The 15005-nt window shown below is 39.1% G+C and overlaps 1 protein-coding gene across 9 annotated transcripts in view; it reads right to left on the reverse strand.

Annotated features, from left to right (window-relative positions):
• The window catches only part of LOC141779371 (focal adhesion kinase 1-like), a 62862-nt gene that overhangs the window by 30127 nt on the left and 17730 nt on the right, over positions 1 to 15005 (reverse strand). For 4 of the 9 annotated variants that reach the window (XM_074654166.1, XM_074654165.1, XM_074654163.1 and 1 more), the window contains exons 10-23: positions 14799 to 14906; positions 14159 to 14276; positions 13740 to 13770; positions 12536 to 12606; positions 12104 to 12121; positions 11319 to 11375; positions 8626 to 8646; positions 6533 to 6630; positions 5835 to 5919; positions 5629 to 5729; positions 4171 to 4286; positions 3261 to 3361; positions 3024 to 3113; positions 2661 to 2865 (exon numbers count right to left, since the gene is read on the reverse strand). In XM_074654166.1, the coding sequence (XP_074510267.1) occupies positions 2661 to 2865; positions 3024 to 3113; positions 3261 to 3361; positions 4171 to 4286; positions 5629 to 5729; positions 5835 to 5919; positions 6533 to 6630; positions 8626 to 8646; positions 11319 to 11375; positions 12104 to 12121; positions 12536 to 12606; positions 13740 to 13770; positions 14159 to 14276; positions 14799 to 14906 (1220 nt within the window). The remainder of the gene's footprint in view (positions 1 to 2660; positions 2866 to 3023; positions 3114 to 3260; positions 3362 to 4170; positions 4287 to 5628; positions 5730 to 5834; positions 5920 to 6532; positions 6631 to 8625; positions 8647 to 11318; positions 11376 to 12103; positions 12122 to 12535; positions 12607 to 13739; positions 13771 to 14158; positions 14277 to 14798; positions 14907 to 15005) is intronic. The other 5 variants (XM_074654167.1, XM_074654171.1, XM_074654164.1 and 2 more) reach the window with 3 other exon arrangements.

The raw sequence follows: 15005 nt of genomic DNA on the forward strand, positions 1-15005 counted from the left end.
TTAAAGGGGAATATCACAGTGACGATTTACTCTGAGACTTACGCTAAATTGCGTACAGTGTTGTCTACAGCTCTGCCTCATCTGATCACAACACGCCCGGCACATTGTCTCCTGATAGATACGATCTCTCTCTCTTGGCAAATCTGTCTGCAGGCAAATGTAGTAACAAGGCAGTGATGTATCATTTAACAAGGAGGCAAGGCGTGACCGAGATATCTCATTTGATCTATCTCCGTCATCATCACATCTCTGTTACCATGCCAACTGTGCTTACATCAGCCCCAAACAGGATGTAAAGTGCAGTCTGTCAAGTATTTGGACAGTTTTGTTTTGGCTCTGTACTCCATTTGGAAAGAAAACAATCGCTATGAGGTTAAAGTGTTGACTTTCAGATTTAATTTCAGGGTGTTGAACCATGTAGGAACGGTAAAAATGTACCAGGAATCCTATTAGGGCTGGGCAATATATCCTCAAAACGATTAAAAATGTATCGTACATATATTTTTATATTGTTTCTATCACAATATCTTTTTAAAAAAAATATAAATTCATTTAAACTGTTACGTTCATTTTGCACTCAAGTTTTTAAAATGAGAAAATACTCATAATACTTTTCTAAATTCACACAGGAGTATACAAAAATAGGCTTTACTATGTAGTTATTTCATATCTACTATGTATTTATTGAATTACCAGAAAACATGCTATATTGTCAAATACAGTATATTGTTATCAAGATATTAAATTTACCTATATCATGATAAAAGATTTTGGCCATATTGCCCAGCCCTACATCCTATATAATTAATCCAGTATGGATGTAACAGTAACTGCTTCCAAAAATCTGCATGTTTGGGATATTCATAAAATGTGTTGAAAATTAGAATATATATATTTTTATCCAAAGATTCAGTTTGGAGAGACATTAATACAACATCTATGGTATCTATCTTCTCCCCACACATAGTTTTAACACAGGAAATGACTTCCCCGCTGCCTCACGTCCGCTATTAAAGATGATTAAAAATGAATGTAGTATTTTATAGAAAAGAGCACCTCAATGCTAAGACACTGAAATCTATCATCTCAACGCAAATAAGAAAAAAAAGCATGGAAATGTGTCCTCAGCTGGATAAAATCACTGTCTTTCTGCCTGCGGTCTTCTGTCTTTATACCCTTAAATGTATAATATTTGCTGTAGCTCTTTGTCTGCTCCATTCATCTTGTTAGATTATCATGACTAATACAGACAGTGGACTTGTAAACATCTGGAAGTCGACACATATAACTAGAAATTACCAAGATAAAGTTATACAACAGCTGTGTACTATCTGTCCTTCTATATGGTGCTGAGTGCTGGAGAATGACTGAAAGAGACATAGGCAAGCTTTCCAGCTTTCACAATACCCGCCTCAGAAAGATCATGAGGATATTCTGGCCTAGGAAGATTACAAACCATGAACTACACAAAACGACAGAGTGCTTGGACATGGAAACAATATTGATGAGAAGAAGATGGAGATGGAGATGGCTTGGACATGTATTAAGGAAACCATCTGATGAAATTACAAAAGTGGCATTGCGTTGGACACCAGAGGGAAAACGCAAAAGAGGGAGGCCCAAAACAACCTGGAGGCGAACCATCGAAGGAGAAATGAAGACGAGAGGATACAGCTGGAACAGCATTGAGAAGAAAGCAAACAACAGAGATGAGTGGAGATCCTTAGTCCCTGCCCTATGTGCCACCAGGCACAACAAGGACTAAGTAAGTAAGTAAGTAATACAGACAGTGACACCTGCTGTTAGGAAGGTGTAAGGAAACTTCCCCTCTGGAAAAATATAATTTACTGTGGCACATTCCTTTATGTTAACACCGACTGGGACATTGATCAAATATCACAACTTCACTTATAAAAAGACTGAACATTTTAAGAACTGAAACTAGTATAATTGTTATGCAGAAATCCAGATGGGCGGTGTTACTGGGGGTGATTTATTGAGAGGCTGTCTCTGTATTTTTTTTAATTTCTATGTGAAAATATAATAAACAGAATGTAAAAAATGTGCCACTTTATCTTTTTTTCCACAACTCATATCATTCTTCCAACATCCTTCACTCAATGCATTACACCCAAAACGTACTATGAGGGACAAGAAAACGCCTGGTGCACTTGAAACCAACATTTTATGCTTCTTCAGCTGAGTTAAGCATATATCCATCCATCCATCTTCAACCGCTTATCCGGGATCGGGTCGCGGGGGCAACAGCTCCAGCAGGGGACCCCAAACTTCCCTTTCCCGGGCCACATTAACCAGCTCTGACTGGGGGATCCCGAGGCGTTCCCAGGCCAGAGTAGAGATATAATCTCTCCACCTAGTCCTGGGTCTTCCCCGTGGTCTCCTCCCAGCTGGTCGTGCCTGGAACACCTCCCAAGGGAGGCGCCCAGGAGGCATCCGTGCTAGATGCCCGAACCACCTCAACTGGCTCCTTTCGATATTAAGCATATATACATATAATAATTTAACATTCTCACGACGTTCAAGAGATAAGAGCGTTGGTGATCCGTGTCCTTGAACAAGACACCGAACCCCAAATTGCTCACACTTACGGAGACACACAAAGACACTCGCACACTCTCGAAGCACACTCCATTACGTACTTGAGTTGTGTTTTTAGTTCGGTGAAGCGTGGCCTCTTGCTGGGATCGTACGACCAACACTTTGTCATCAAGCTGTAGAGGGTAGGAGGGCACTGAGGGGGCATCGCCAGTCGCTCGCCGTTCTCTATCCTGCCGATGACGTCATTGTTCTTCACACCCTGGAAAGGCTTGATGCCGAACATTAGGATCTCCCACATACAGACGCCTATGGAACGACAGAAAAACATAAAAACTCACTCGCTATGAGTCTGAGACAGACACCTTTTGGCTCTTAAATGCTGCAAAAAGACAGAGTAAAGAGCAATACAGACTTAAAACTTAATAAAACTAAAAAGGAAGGAAACAACACAGACTTAAACTTACCAAACATCCAGACGTCACTGGCCGTGGTAAATCGTCTGAAGTTGATGGATTCTGGAGCCATCCATTTAATAGGCAGTTTACCTTTAGATGCTGAAAAACAGAAATCAGGACAGCTGTGTTACACTTCAATGACCAGCTCAATTCATGTCTGTCCAATGAATAATAATGGCGATTTCTTCCATGTGTTAAAGACAGTTAAAAGGAGACGGTGAAGTAGTATAGAGGTGTTATATTTACCTTTATAATAAGAGCTATCTTCCATGTATCGAGACAAACCAAAGTCCCCAAGTTTTACACAGTCGACTGTCGATACCAACACGTTTCGCGCTGCGATGTCCCTGAGGAGGACGAAACCAAAAAAAGAGGAAATCCTAGACATTAATTCTGTTTATCTACATGATCAGACACTTGTCACATGAAGTACTAATTTACATCTCTCATGTAGCTTCTGGAAAAAACAGATAAAAAAGACAATATTTGTTTCCCCATATCACAATATGTCTATTTTTTAAGCAGAGCATACATTTTTCATTGTAATTATTCCAGTAGGTGGCAACACTGGGCTGTGGTTTACAGAAAATATGTATTCTACATAAATAAATAGTAAGCAAGCAGGCAAGCTTTATCTATGTAGCACATTTCATTCCAGGTGGAAGCACAATGTTCTGCACAATGTGTGAGCAACCACAGAAGTGGCAGCCACAAACACTATATTGACAGTTTAAAGATAAAATATCAGACATAAGTAAACAGTTTAAAAACACACATAAATGATACGCGTGAATTAAAACCATTAAGATGTAAGGATAAAAAATAATATAATTAAGATTAGCAACCAACCAGTAAGAATTAATAAGGTGTGTGAATTAAAACCAAAAGAATAAAATAAAAACAAATCAAATAATAGTTCAAACCAACAGTTGAACAATAAAAAAAATAATAAGACACATGGCTTAAAACCAATAAAAGAAGTTAAAAAAAATAAAAATAATAATGAAGATATTATATAATATTCTGTCTTTATTGGGTGAATCCATCCACAATTTCATATGTAATGTTATTTTGCCACTTAGCACTACAATTCATTTTGTAAGGGAACATTAACTTTCATAATTTTCTAGTATAATGGGGTTTTAGTAATGCATACCTGTGTACAAAGCGTTTGCTCTCCAGATACGCCAGCGCCGTGCTGAGCTGGTACGAGTACAAGATGAGAGTGGCCAAGTCTAGACTGTACTTCCTCACCTGGAGAAATGACCGTAACTAGAGACAAAAACACAGACAACAGGGACGTGAGAGAGAGATAGGGAGTGAGCAACAAATTGAAGACAGAAACGATGAAATAAAACAGGAAAAGTAGAGGAAGAAGACAGAGATATAATGAGTGAGACAAAGAGAAATAGAAGGAGAAATTGAGATAGAGGGGTAGAAAGAGAGGAACAGTTACTTAAACAGTTAAAAAACAAGCTATGCCATTGCTACAATAGACAGGGACTATGTGAAGAGAAATTAACGGGGACATCATTGTTCTTGTCATTATCAGAATGTGTGATGGAGCATGTGGGTGTATTTAACTTAGGCAGTAGATGATCAGTTTTCTACTGTTCTGCTACATATTGTGCTGCATCATGAGCTCAGATGTGCCTTTAAAATGTCCTCATTAAGAAAACCGATATCACAAACGAATGCAAACAGAAATAAAATATAAACGTTATACAAATTGTTTTTCAAACCAGAGTAAATTCAACTTATAAATTAGTAAAGAACTCCATTAAGATGTTCATTTTCTTTTAAATTTTCACAGAAAAATACCTATTCCTATTTTTTCCCCTGGATTTTTATCCCCAAACATCCAAATTGTGTTGTGTTTCATGCTACAAGAAGACACCAAAGTTCACCAAAGTCTACAATCAATTGGAGCTGCAACGATCAATCGATTAGTTGTCATCTATTAAATTAATCGCCAACTATTTTCATAATTTATTTATCAGTTTGAGTAATTTTTTAAGGAAAAAAAGTAAAAATTCTCTGATTCCAGCTTCTTAAATGTGAATATTTTCTGGTTTCTTTACTCCTCTATGACAGTAAACTGAATATCTTTGAGTTGTGGACTAAACAAGACATTTGAGGACGTCATCTTGGGCTTTGGGAAACAGTGATTGTGATTTTTCACCATTTTCTGACATTTTATAGACGAAACAACTAATCCATTAATCGAGAAAATAATCAACAGATTAATCTACTATGAAAATAATCATTAATTGCAGCCCTACAGTCAACACAGCTCAGAATAATACACTACTAAGGTACAAAGTGAAGAGAAAAACGGAATGGAAAACAAAAATGAGCTATTGATTATGTGACATACTGTAGACACTCAAAATCCATTTCAAACGCAGTTAACCTGTTTGCACTGCAGATGATATTTTTATAATCGGATTTACACCCAGACTAAAATCTAATTTTCACCCGATAAATTCCATCTTTCTTTTAACGCACAGTGTAAAATGAGCCTTAGTTTCTCTGTATATACTGTACAAGAGTCTCTGTGATGACTTTATTAAGCTTTGGAACACACACCCATGTAAACTAGCAGATGTCCTACCTCTCCGAGTGTGCAGAGCTCCATGATGATCCAGACTGGATTATCTGTGATGACTCCCATCAGCTTCACAATGTGGGGGTGGTCAAACTGACGCATGGTCACTGCAGGGAAAGAAGAAGGTGGTGGTGGTGGGGAGGTCAGTTCACAAACAGCTTGCAAGTTTTTCTGCAAACTCTTGAGAGTGAGTAAAAAACGCAGGAACTCACATGCTTCTTGGAGAAACTTTTCCCTGACGCTGTCCGACGTTGAGTTCTTACACGTCTTCACCGCCACAGACAGGGCCGGGTTCTCCTGCAAGAAACAGATCCACGTAAACAACACGATCAGGATTACAACAGAAGCATCTATAATCAGGAAATTCAAAAAAAACTATTCAAATACACAGAGAATATTAGAGGTTTGTGCGTCACCTATTGGAATTAAATTATGAGAGTTGTAAGAATATCATAGTTATTCAGGGGCAAGCCCTTCCCATCATTTCCTTCTGTTACAACTATACTATGTGTGCAGCTACTGTGATGTGGGTTCAAGTTCAGTTCATTCTTTTTAGTCTGTCTTCAAAGTGACTTTGCAGGGAGAGCGTGAGAGAGAACAAAGACAAGAGAGGTGAGGAAGAGGCTGCATTAATTACACGCTCGTGTATAATAAGGTCAGTAGCAGATTTTCTTTGCCTTTAAATGTAAAAAGATGAACCATTTTTGTATCTACAGACGTGTTTTTCATGTGAGTGAATGGTTTAATTCTGCAAAATTTGCATGGATTGGCAACCTGTCAACCCCTTACAGGTGAAGAACCACCTATAGTGGGTTATTTTAAATTAGATTATTCAGATATAAAGCTACCATAAATCAAAACTACTGGTATTAAATGCTTGTATGAGTGAGAAAGAGACTGCTGTACATACCGGGCTGATGTAGACTCCTTGGTGGACGTCTCCAAACTGACCCTCACCTATGCAGCGTCCCAACTCAATACGATCTCGCTGAATCTCATAGTCTCGTGCTATATACACACACAATATTTCACAGACATAAACATAGAGAAACAGAAACAAACAGAGAAGACCTTCAGATCAAACACACACACGTCAGTGCCCACACATACACTTCTTAGTCAGCCCTTGCATTTACCAAGCTTGTCAGAGTCCTTTACAGTGTGCAGTTTGATTAAATCTGCCTGTAGCGGCAGAAAACGTACAACTGATTGTGTCGATTATCAACTTTTGAAACAATTCTTACAGTCATTTTATGAATGGAAACATTTCAGAGCTGACCACACAGTGTAGAACAAACCTATCAGTTTCATATGTACAACACTATCTGGTGCCATCATTGCAATTCAAATTAATTTCCAGATGAACAATCCACCTTCCGACTCTGACAAGCTTAGTTTTATAGCAATCAGCATAGCTCAATGTCAACAGCATGCAACAACAGCATCAGCAAACCACAGCCAGACATGCCATCTAACACAGACGAACAACTGCCAGTAACACTCAATGTAGATATGAACATGAATTTCCACATTAAATCAAATGTAATATGGATAAAGTCAGGTGGATTGTATAACGGTTTGACATTCAGGCGGGATTAAAAGCTCACAGGCTGATTTAGGACCAGTAGTACATTTGCTTGGTCCAAAAGGAATTTGTATCTCTGTTATTATAGTCATATTCTGTCAAGTGAGTCTAGTAAAATGATTTTCATATTCAGTTTTAAGAAAATAAGAATCAAAATGTCTGTGAAATATTGGCTGTTGAGAGGCTGGTGGTTTGCTCACACTGTTGACCTGACTTTGTCCATGTAATCAGCATATGAATATAGCATACATGAGCATACAGGATTTGACAAATCTCTCTTTTATGTTGTTCACGGTTGTGAAATGTCCAGCACATGTGCGACCTTTAGAGACAACTATGCTGGGCAAAGAAATGCCTGCAGTGGGAAAGAGACTTAACGAGGTTGCAACATACGGTAACAGAAATGTAGAGTTGGCCATAATTAATGCCTGTGTGCCCTGCTTCTAAATGTCGCCCATGTAACCTGACCGTACAATCATTATGGTTAAACAATGGAGTTGGACTGCCCTGTTTGTTAGTGGTTTAGGTTTAAAATGCATCTATTTAAAACCATAGACTGTATATATAGATTTAAACCCTTCCCTCTGACTGCACTTCCTCCTTCAGGCCACAGTTGTAAATAGGAACATGCTCTGAGTCAACTCGCCTGGTTAAACGATATATATAAAATGTTTTTGAACTGCTGCCATGTAGTTGTTAGATGTTAGTTGTTAGGAAATGAGTTTCAACAGTTTGCATTATTCTGCAAGTCAAATGGCGATTGATCTTTATAATTACATAAGTAAATACAGTTTGTTCTCTTTTTTTTTTCTTCTTCTTAACCCATTTGTGCCCAAAGACCATATTTAGCATGATGAGGAAAAATGCCACAACATTTATTCTGATTGGTCAAAAGTAACATTGTATTCATTAAATGTTTTCCATATGAAATTATACACTGCATATGTGTGCATATCTTTGATATCCAACTTGCTATGAGATCATAGATACCAAATACTTGATTGTGCTCCTTGTAGTTTCTGAGATACAGACATTTCTTCTTATCATACTATATCTAGTATTTGGGCACACGGGACTACGATTTTTTTTCCTAAAATATAATGGAGTCTATTCCACTGAAGGGAATTAAAATTTTCAGTTGGGGGGCACAAATGAATTAAACATTAAAAAATACACAGCAAGATCCTTGTCCAACAACTGGGGTTCAGCTCTGAAGCTACCAGCAATTCAGCCCAAAACTGACAGCACATCAAACATCGACAGAGGGGGAGTCAAATCAACGGGGGTATATATATGTAGAGAAATAAATTCTGTTTTATTTTACAGTTGCAAGCAAACATAAAATAAAGAACACAACAACCACCAAATCAAAATGCCATCACAATACATCCAGACTTATGGTACGGTCCAGTCATTACCTTGATCTAGTCCATAGTATTCTGGGAAAATGGGTTAGTGATAGGAGACAGAAATAACTAGCTGTGAGTACAGAGGTCCATAAACTGTGAGTCTTTAAGAATTGTCATGGTTGTAGGTGAAAAAAAAAATCAAAAATCACTCTTATTTTAGGATATTTAAAGCCTTTTGGTATGTTTTGTCTGAAGAAGGTTCGTTTTTGTTAAGTACTACAAAAGCAAACAACAAACACGCACATCATCATCCACCCCTTGCTAGCTTCAACAGTTCGTTAAAGGTGGGCTTTATAATGCGAACACAACTTAAACACCAAATGGACCCCTTTTATTGCTTGGCAACCTGCTGTTTAACGAATCCAAAACCAACACTGAAACCATGAAACCGCTCAGTCGAGACATGAACAGCTAAACGTGACCTTGGCTGGTTTGATCTTACAAGATAACTTCTAACTAAATCAGTCATTTACATGTCTAAGAAAGTCATGCAACATGTTTAACAGACAGCACTGATACCATGATGTTTAGAGTGGACATATTCTAGCTATCTCTGTGTGTTGTTTCGAGTAGCTCGTTCTCTCTTTATGCTTTTGTGTGTTTGCAACTGACAGTGACTTTGGTGAAAGCTATAATTTATGAATGGTCAAAAAAGCAAAGCCGTGTTGAAATGTGGTTGCGTGGAACAACTTACTTGTGATACCCAGGCAACATTTAGAGGCAGGTTAAATTGGGAGTAACTTAACGTCTCAGCTCCTTTCCCCATCATACGTTAAGGTGATATCGCTCCACTGCCTCTAAATGTTGCCTATGTAGCATCACCACTCAGCGTTACTGTGAGCTTAGTATAAACAACACTCTTAAACCTGGTGAACTGGCACTACTCAGCAGCAACAGCAGCACAGCGGGCCCTCTTTCTGTTTACTCTCACAGAACATTTTTCATGTGCTATTGCAGAGATATCCTTCAGGAGTCTTAAGGCCAGATAAAACCTCTACATTACTGTGATTGTCAAGATGAACACTTATCATAATAGTGATTAACAGGACGTTTTGTAAAACATTTACTGTAACGTAAACATTGTGGCGAGATAATATGCGCTTCTCATTTCTCTATTTTGTCCCTCCTCTCTCTCCTCCGTCCTCCTGCCTGTGACGTGGAAATCGATTTCGGCGTGACATCTCGAAGGACGTCTCAATTCCTAATATGCATCTCAAAGAGAGAGGAGGCTTGCCGGAGGAGCTATGAGCGAGGATGCACTAGTGCTGGGGGATAAATATGATTATTTATCACCTTTCAATGGAATCGTATCGTGATGAAAATCATATATCGAGATATCGCGATACACAATTACGTCGTCTAAATTGATAATAAGCATATACTAACTTAAATTTCTCAGAAAATCTGATCAAACTCAGTTAGTCTAAATCAAACCATTGCCTTAATCTGATTACTCTGTAATTGTGTGCATAAATGTAAACATAGTCAGTGCATAACTGGCATTATTTATTAATGTTTTTCTCTATAATTTCAGTTGAAGCTGTTGTGTTCGTTTTGCACTAAAGTTCTTAATTAAATGAGAAAATACTCAGTACTTTTCATTTGTCAAGTATTTAATTCACACAGGAGTATCCAAAAATAGGCTTTACCATGTGGCTTTTTCATAGAGACTATTTATTTATTGAACTACCAGAAAACATGCTATACTGTGATACATATCGTTATCGAAATATGAAATCTACTATATCGGGATAGAAGATTTTGGCCATATTGCCCAGCCCTGGGATGCACAGGTGCATCCTTTGGGGAAGTCTTTTCGGCACCTGTGACAAATAAAGGAGGCGAAACAATGGACAGATGATGCAGCTGTGACACACATCATATTTAATTGACGTTGATTAAAAATGACGGCTCCGGAGCAAGGATGTCTCATTTTATTAAATGCCCGTTGCCTCGACTCCTTGTGTCTCTCCTTGTGACTAAGACGCGAGGTGAGGAGGCGAGAAAAAGGAATCGAGGATGTATAAACTGAGAAATGAGAAGCGGGGAAGTCTCAAAGCAGCCTGGGGAAGCTTGTGACAACTCGCTGAAACAAATACAGATTGCAGACCTATTAATAAACAGACAGTATGCGGTTCAAGTGGTTTCCCCTTTTATATAAGACGGCGACATGTAACCGCGGAAAATGTAGAGTCATTCAAGCCGTAGTCATTATTTTTGCCTGCCATCCTTTTATCCACCAGTCTAAAAATTCAAAGCTGAAGCCTGAATACATTTATTATCAGGCCCAACGTATCATTAAAACAGCTCATTGAAAGCATTTCAAGATACTCTCCATACTCTGAATAATGTTGATTGGGCTGCACCACAGTTCACAATCACTTGATTAAATAATATATTAATTATTGTGCTACCTTGTCAGTTGATGATGTTTTCGTTGAATATAAACCACCATGAGGTGAGGCGGAGAGACACGCAGAAATCACCTGTCTCCACACACACATTCATGGCTTCTACAGACCTGAGATAAGGCTACCTGTCCCTCTTTCCCCATCACCTCGCCAACCTTTCCACCTGCACAAGTGCTGTACAAGTCCAAAAGGGTCCACTGATCAGCAAAACACAATGATGACCTATCACTTTGTGTCTCCACTTGTCACATTAGCTGTCTACAATGTTTGTGTGCAAGTCTGTGTACTTACTTGAAGGCATGGTATAGGTGTCCTCCTCATCTATGATCTCAGCGTAGTCGTCCGTTTCTACAGAGCCAGAGAAAAGTGGGGAGGGAAAAAAGAAGAAAGTCTCAGTTGGTGACACACAAAAAGACAGATAAAAGAGAAAGAGTTGACAACAAGCTCACATATAAAACTCCACTTTGATGCAACAAGCTCCAGACAGCATTCAAATTACAACTTGGAGGTTATCTGCCACAACAGAAACCAAAAGTCCCATTTTCAATATCCAAATGCTTTTGCATCACCTGAATTTTTAAGGAAAAACTGCAATTACAACCCTCGTTACTGTAAAACACTTCGATCCACCACTGCCAATATAACAATTAAACAAATACACTGCTTCACAGACAAAAAAAACCCAGTGAAAATGGCAGCAGTAACAGAAACACACCATCATCAGACAGATGTACCTTTCCAATAGACCGTCACCATACCCGATTCCAAACACATGCAGAGCAATTTAAACTTTCGTGTACTAGAAAAGAGCTGCACACGAGGAACGTAGGACAGAAGAGTACGATAGAGAGTACGAGAGAGAGAGACAGGCACAGAGGAGAGGAAAGGGGAGGGATGGAAACGTTCATTCTTTCCACAGAAACAAGTTGAAGAATAACAGGTTGAGTCACGGATAAGGCCGAAACAGTTACAGGCAGATACAGAGATACGGCACACACATACAGTACGCTAAATGTAGAGCGGGAATTCCACTGAGTTACTAATTTAGGACGGTTAATAGAAAGAATGTAGTTTACCATCGCCACTAGTTTGACCTGCAGAAGCCACATGCAGCATGAAACACACACAGAGAGGGAAAGAAGTATTAGTTTTACTGTTAAAAGCTATACAAATAAGGTGACAGATATTATTTAATGACTATATTTGAGGTGAGCTCCGTGTAATTCTGTGTGACTGTGAGTTCGTCTGAGGTCAGTAGACAGTCAGGGCAGAGGAAGAGTGACTAAAGCTCTCCATGGGGACATCTGGCGAGACAAGGACTCTTCACTGCACACACAGATGAGGCTTTATAGCGGGAACAGGGTACGCACACATATCTATGAACCCTTTATCTATCTGTTAGCGGTCACTGTCATTCATGACATTTACAGCAGCAGACAGACAGGAAAATGAACAGGGGACAAACAGACCAACAGGAAAAGGAGAAAGTGAGACGGGGGGATTTATACCTGAGACACAAACAGCTCGGGTCCGTACTCCGTCCATCCGTTTTTCCATCCGCCTCTCATGATTTGAAACTCTGGATAAGAGATGAGAAAATCTGTTTTTATGCTCACATTAACCTGAACCTAAAGCTTCCAGTTGCAGCTATGAAGATTAGTAGTGCAACCAGAGGAATGGAGGATACTCCCACATCCTGTCATGTGTGTAGCTTTATAATGTCAAGCAATAGAAAATTAAGAACAAAAGAGTCTATGACTGTGTCCGAAATCACTCATTACTCACTAAACAGTACACTATATGGTGAGTTCGCCATTCTGTAGTGCTGTTGAAATGTAGAGTTTATACCCTATATAGTGGACTCAAACGTAGTGTACAACTGATGGTCACTAACCAAGCACTGTAAACCATCATGGATTGCGCTGAAGAAAAAGCAGCGCAATTTATACAAATCCATGAGTTGTGGAGTGAAAATAAAAATATTTTTTGTGAGCAGAGCATCACCATGCAAATGGCCACAAAGTACTTTGTATTTATTAATTTGAGAAAATATGCTTATTTCCCCAACAGTGACAATAGCAGCGCATACCGCTTTACTCCTTCCGTTTTTACCTTTCACAATAAAAGCCCTAGACATATACGCTGCATCACTGCTTACCAGGGGGAACTTAAATTTACTCAGAGCATTTCGCTAAGAGAAAACGCACCAAAAAAAAAAAGATAACTATGTATTTCTCACAAAAATGCATGTCTGTATTTATTATGGATGGTCTACCAGCCGATGTTGATCTGGCATGTTTTAATTGGGCGACAGCAATGACGTAATTAACGGCGCAGATTGACCTGAGTAGTGTCCGAAAGTGTTTTTTTTTATTTTGCCAATGAGCTCACTATATAATCCTTAACATAGAACTCCAGACTTCAGACACAGCCTATATCTTATAAAGAATATTATATCCACTATATAAGCAATTCAATTACTTAACATTTTTTAATTTACAAATAATTTACTTTACTTAAAATTTCCCTCAAAGCAGATTCTAAATGAGTGAAACCACTAAAAAAACTTAAGATAACACACAAAGTTGTGCTGGTTAAAGGGAAGAAATTGGATGCTGAACCTTGCTTAAACCTCTTTTAAGTCTCACAGGACATCCCCTTGTTTTTACTTGATAAAGCGACCAATGAGACAAAAGGAGTCTGTTGACTTACTTGGGGATGGACGGCAGAGCTCTGTCCCCCTCTGCAGACACAAAAACACGTGAATTAGACACAGAACAGACTGTTAGAGCTACAGCGCTGTAACCATTTCTTTGTAGCCATAGTTATTTTTAGCAAAGACGAGCTAAAACATCGGCTGGCTATTCAAAGTGACAAGCGTAAAGCCTCGTCAGCCACAATCAGACCTGGACTGAAAGATGGCTGACAGCAATTACAAACTTGAGTACTATTTATAGTATAAGTTGGTCTTTTCTTTGCTTCAAGATACCGTTACCATCTAAACAGCATACAAATGATCATAATCATCATTTAGCTGCACACAACTGAACCATTATAACGCTGCAATAGACCAGAAAATATAAAAATGTGGGTGTACACAAAATAAATGTAAGAGTAGTTGTGCGTCCTACCTTTGTGGACTCTGACAATGAAGGAGTGACTGGCTAAGGAGACGAGCCGACAGTAGCCGTCAATCAAGTCAGCCATGTTTTCTGCCGTAGTCAGCGATGCCGTGGTGACTGTGAGGGGCTACACACACACACACACACACACACACACACACACAGGATTAGTGGGACAGAGCGTTGCTTCACAGTGACACAATGAGAGCTTTATTAAGGACGATGACTTCTACCAGTGCACACATACACACACATCCCTACACAGATACTCTAGCACTGATGCACACATGCTTTTCCACTAGGAAGGCCTGCTGCGAACACACGCCCACTCTCGACAGACACACTCACGCCGACACTCAAGTGCAGATGGCAACAGCCGCCTTCACCCTCCCATGTGCCATTTCCTTCTTTCCCTACATCTTTTCATGCTTTTTCCTGCAGATTATTTGTTACTACAACTTCAAATACGATGTTTAACAAGCAGACACTGTTTCATGTTTACAATTCTACTTAACAAATTCAAATACAATATGAGGTATTACTGCAAACTTAATATCCAGACAACAAGTACTAGTGTTTACTAAGAACCACCCTACGCAATGGGAAGCCAAGGAAATTGTAAACAAAGTGTGTGTGTGTGTGTTTTCACCTCTGGAGCTCCCGCTACGTTGAGCTGCAACATGCCTTTCCGGTCCTTCTCTTCCAAAGCGGAGTACTGGATGGACTGAACCTGGTTAAAGTTAGCTAAGTGTGTAGGCTGCAGAGACAAAGACAGATACACAGAAATATTAAAAACCACATATAACGTACGTATACGTATTCAGCTGAGTGGAAATTCATTCATGCCAGAATGTAG

Source organism: Sebastes fasciatus, chromosome 12 (assembly GCF_043250625.1).
Source record: "Sebastes fasciatus isolate fSebFas1 chromosome 12, fSebFas1.pri, whole genome shotgun sequence".
NCBI lineage: Eukaryota > Metazoa > Chordata > Actinopteri > Perciformes > Sebastidae > Sebastes > Sebastes fasciatus.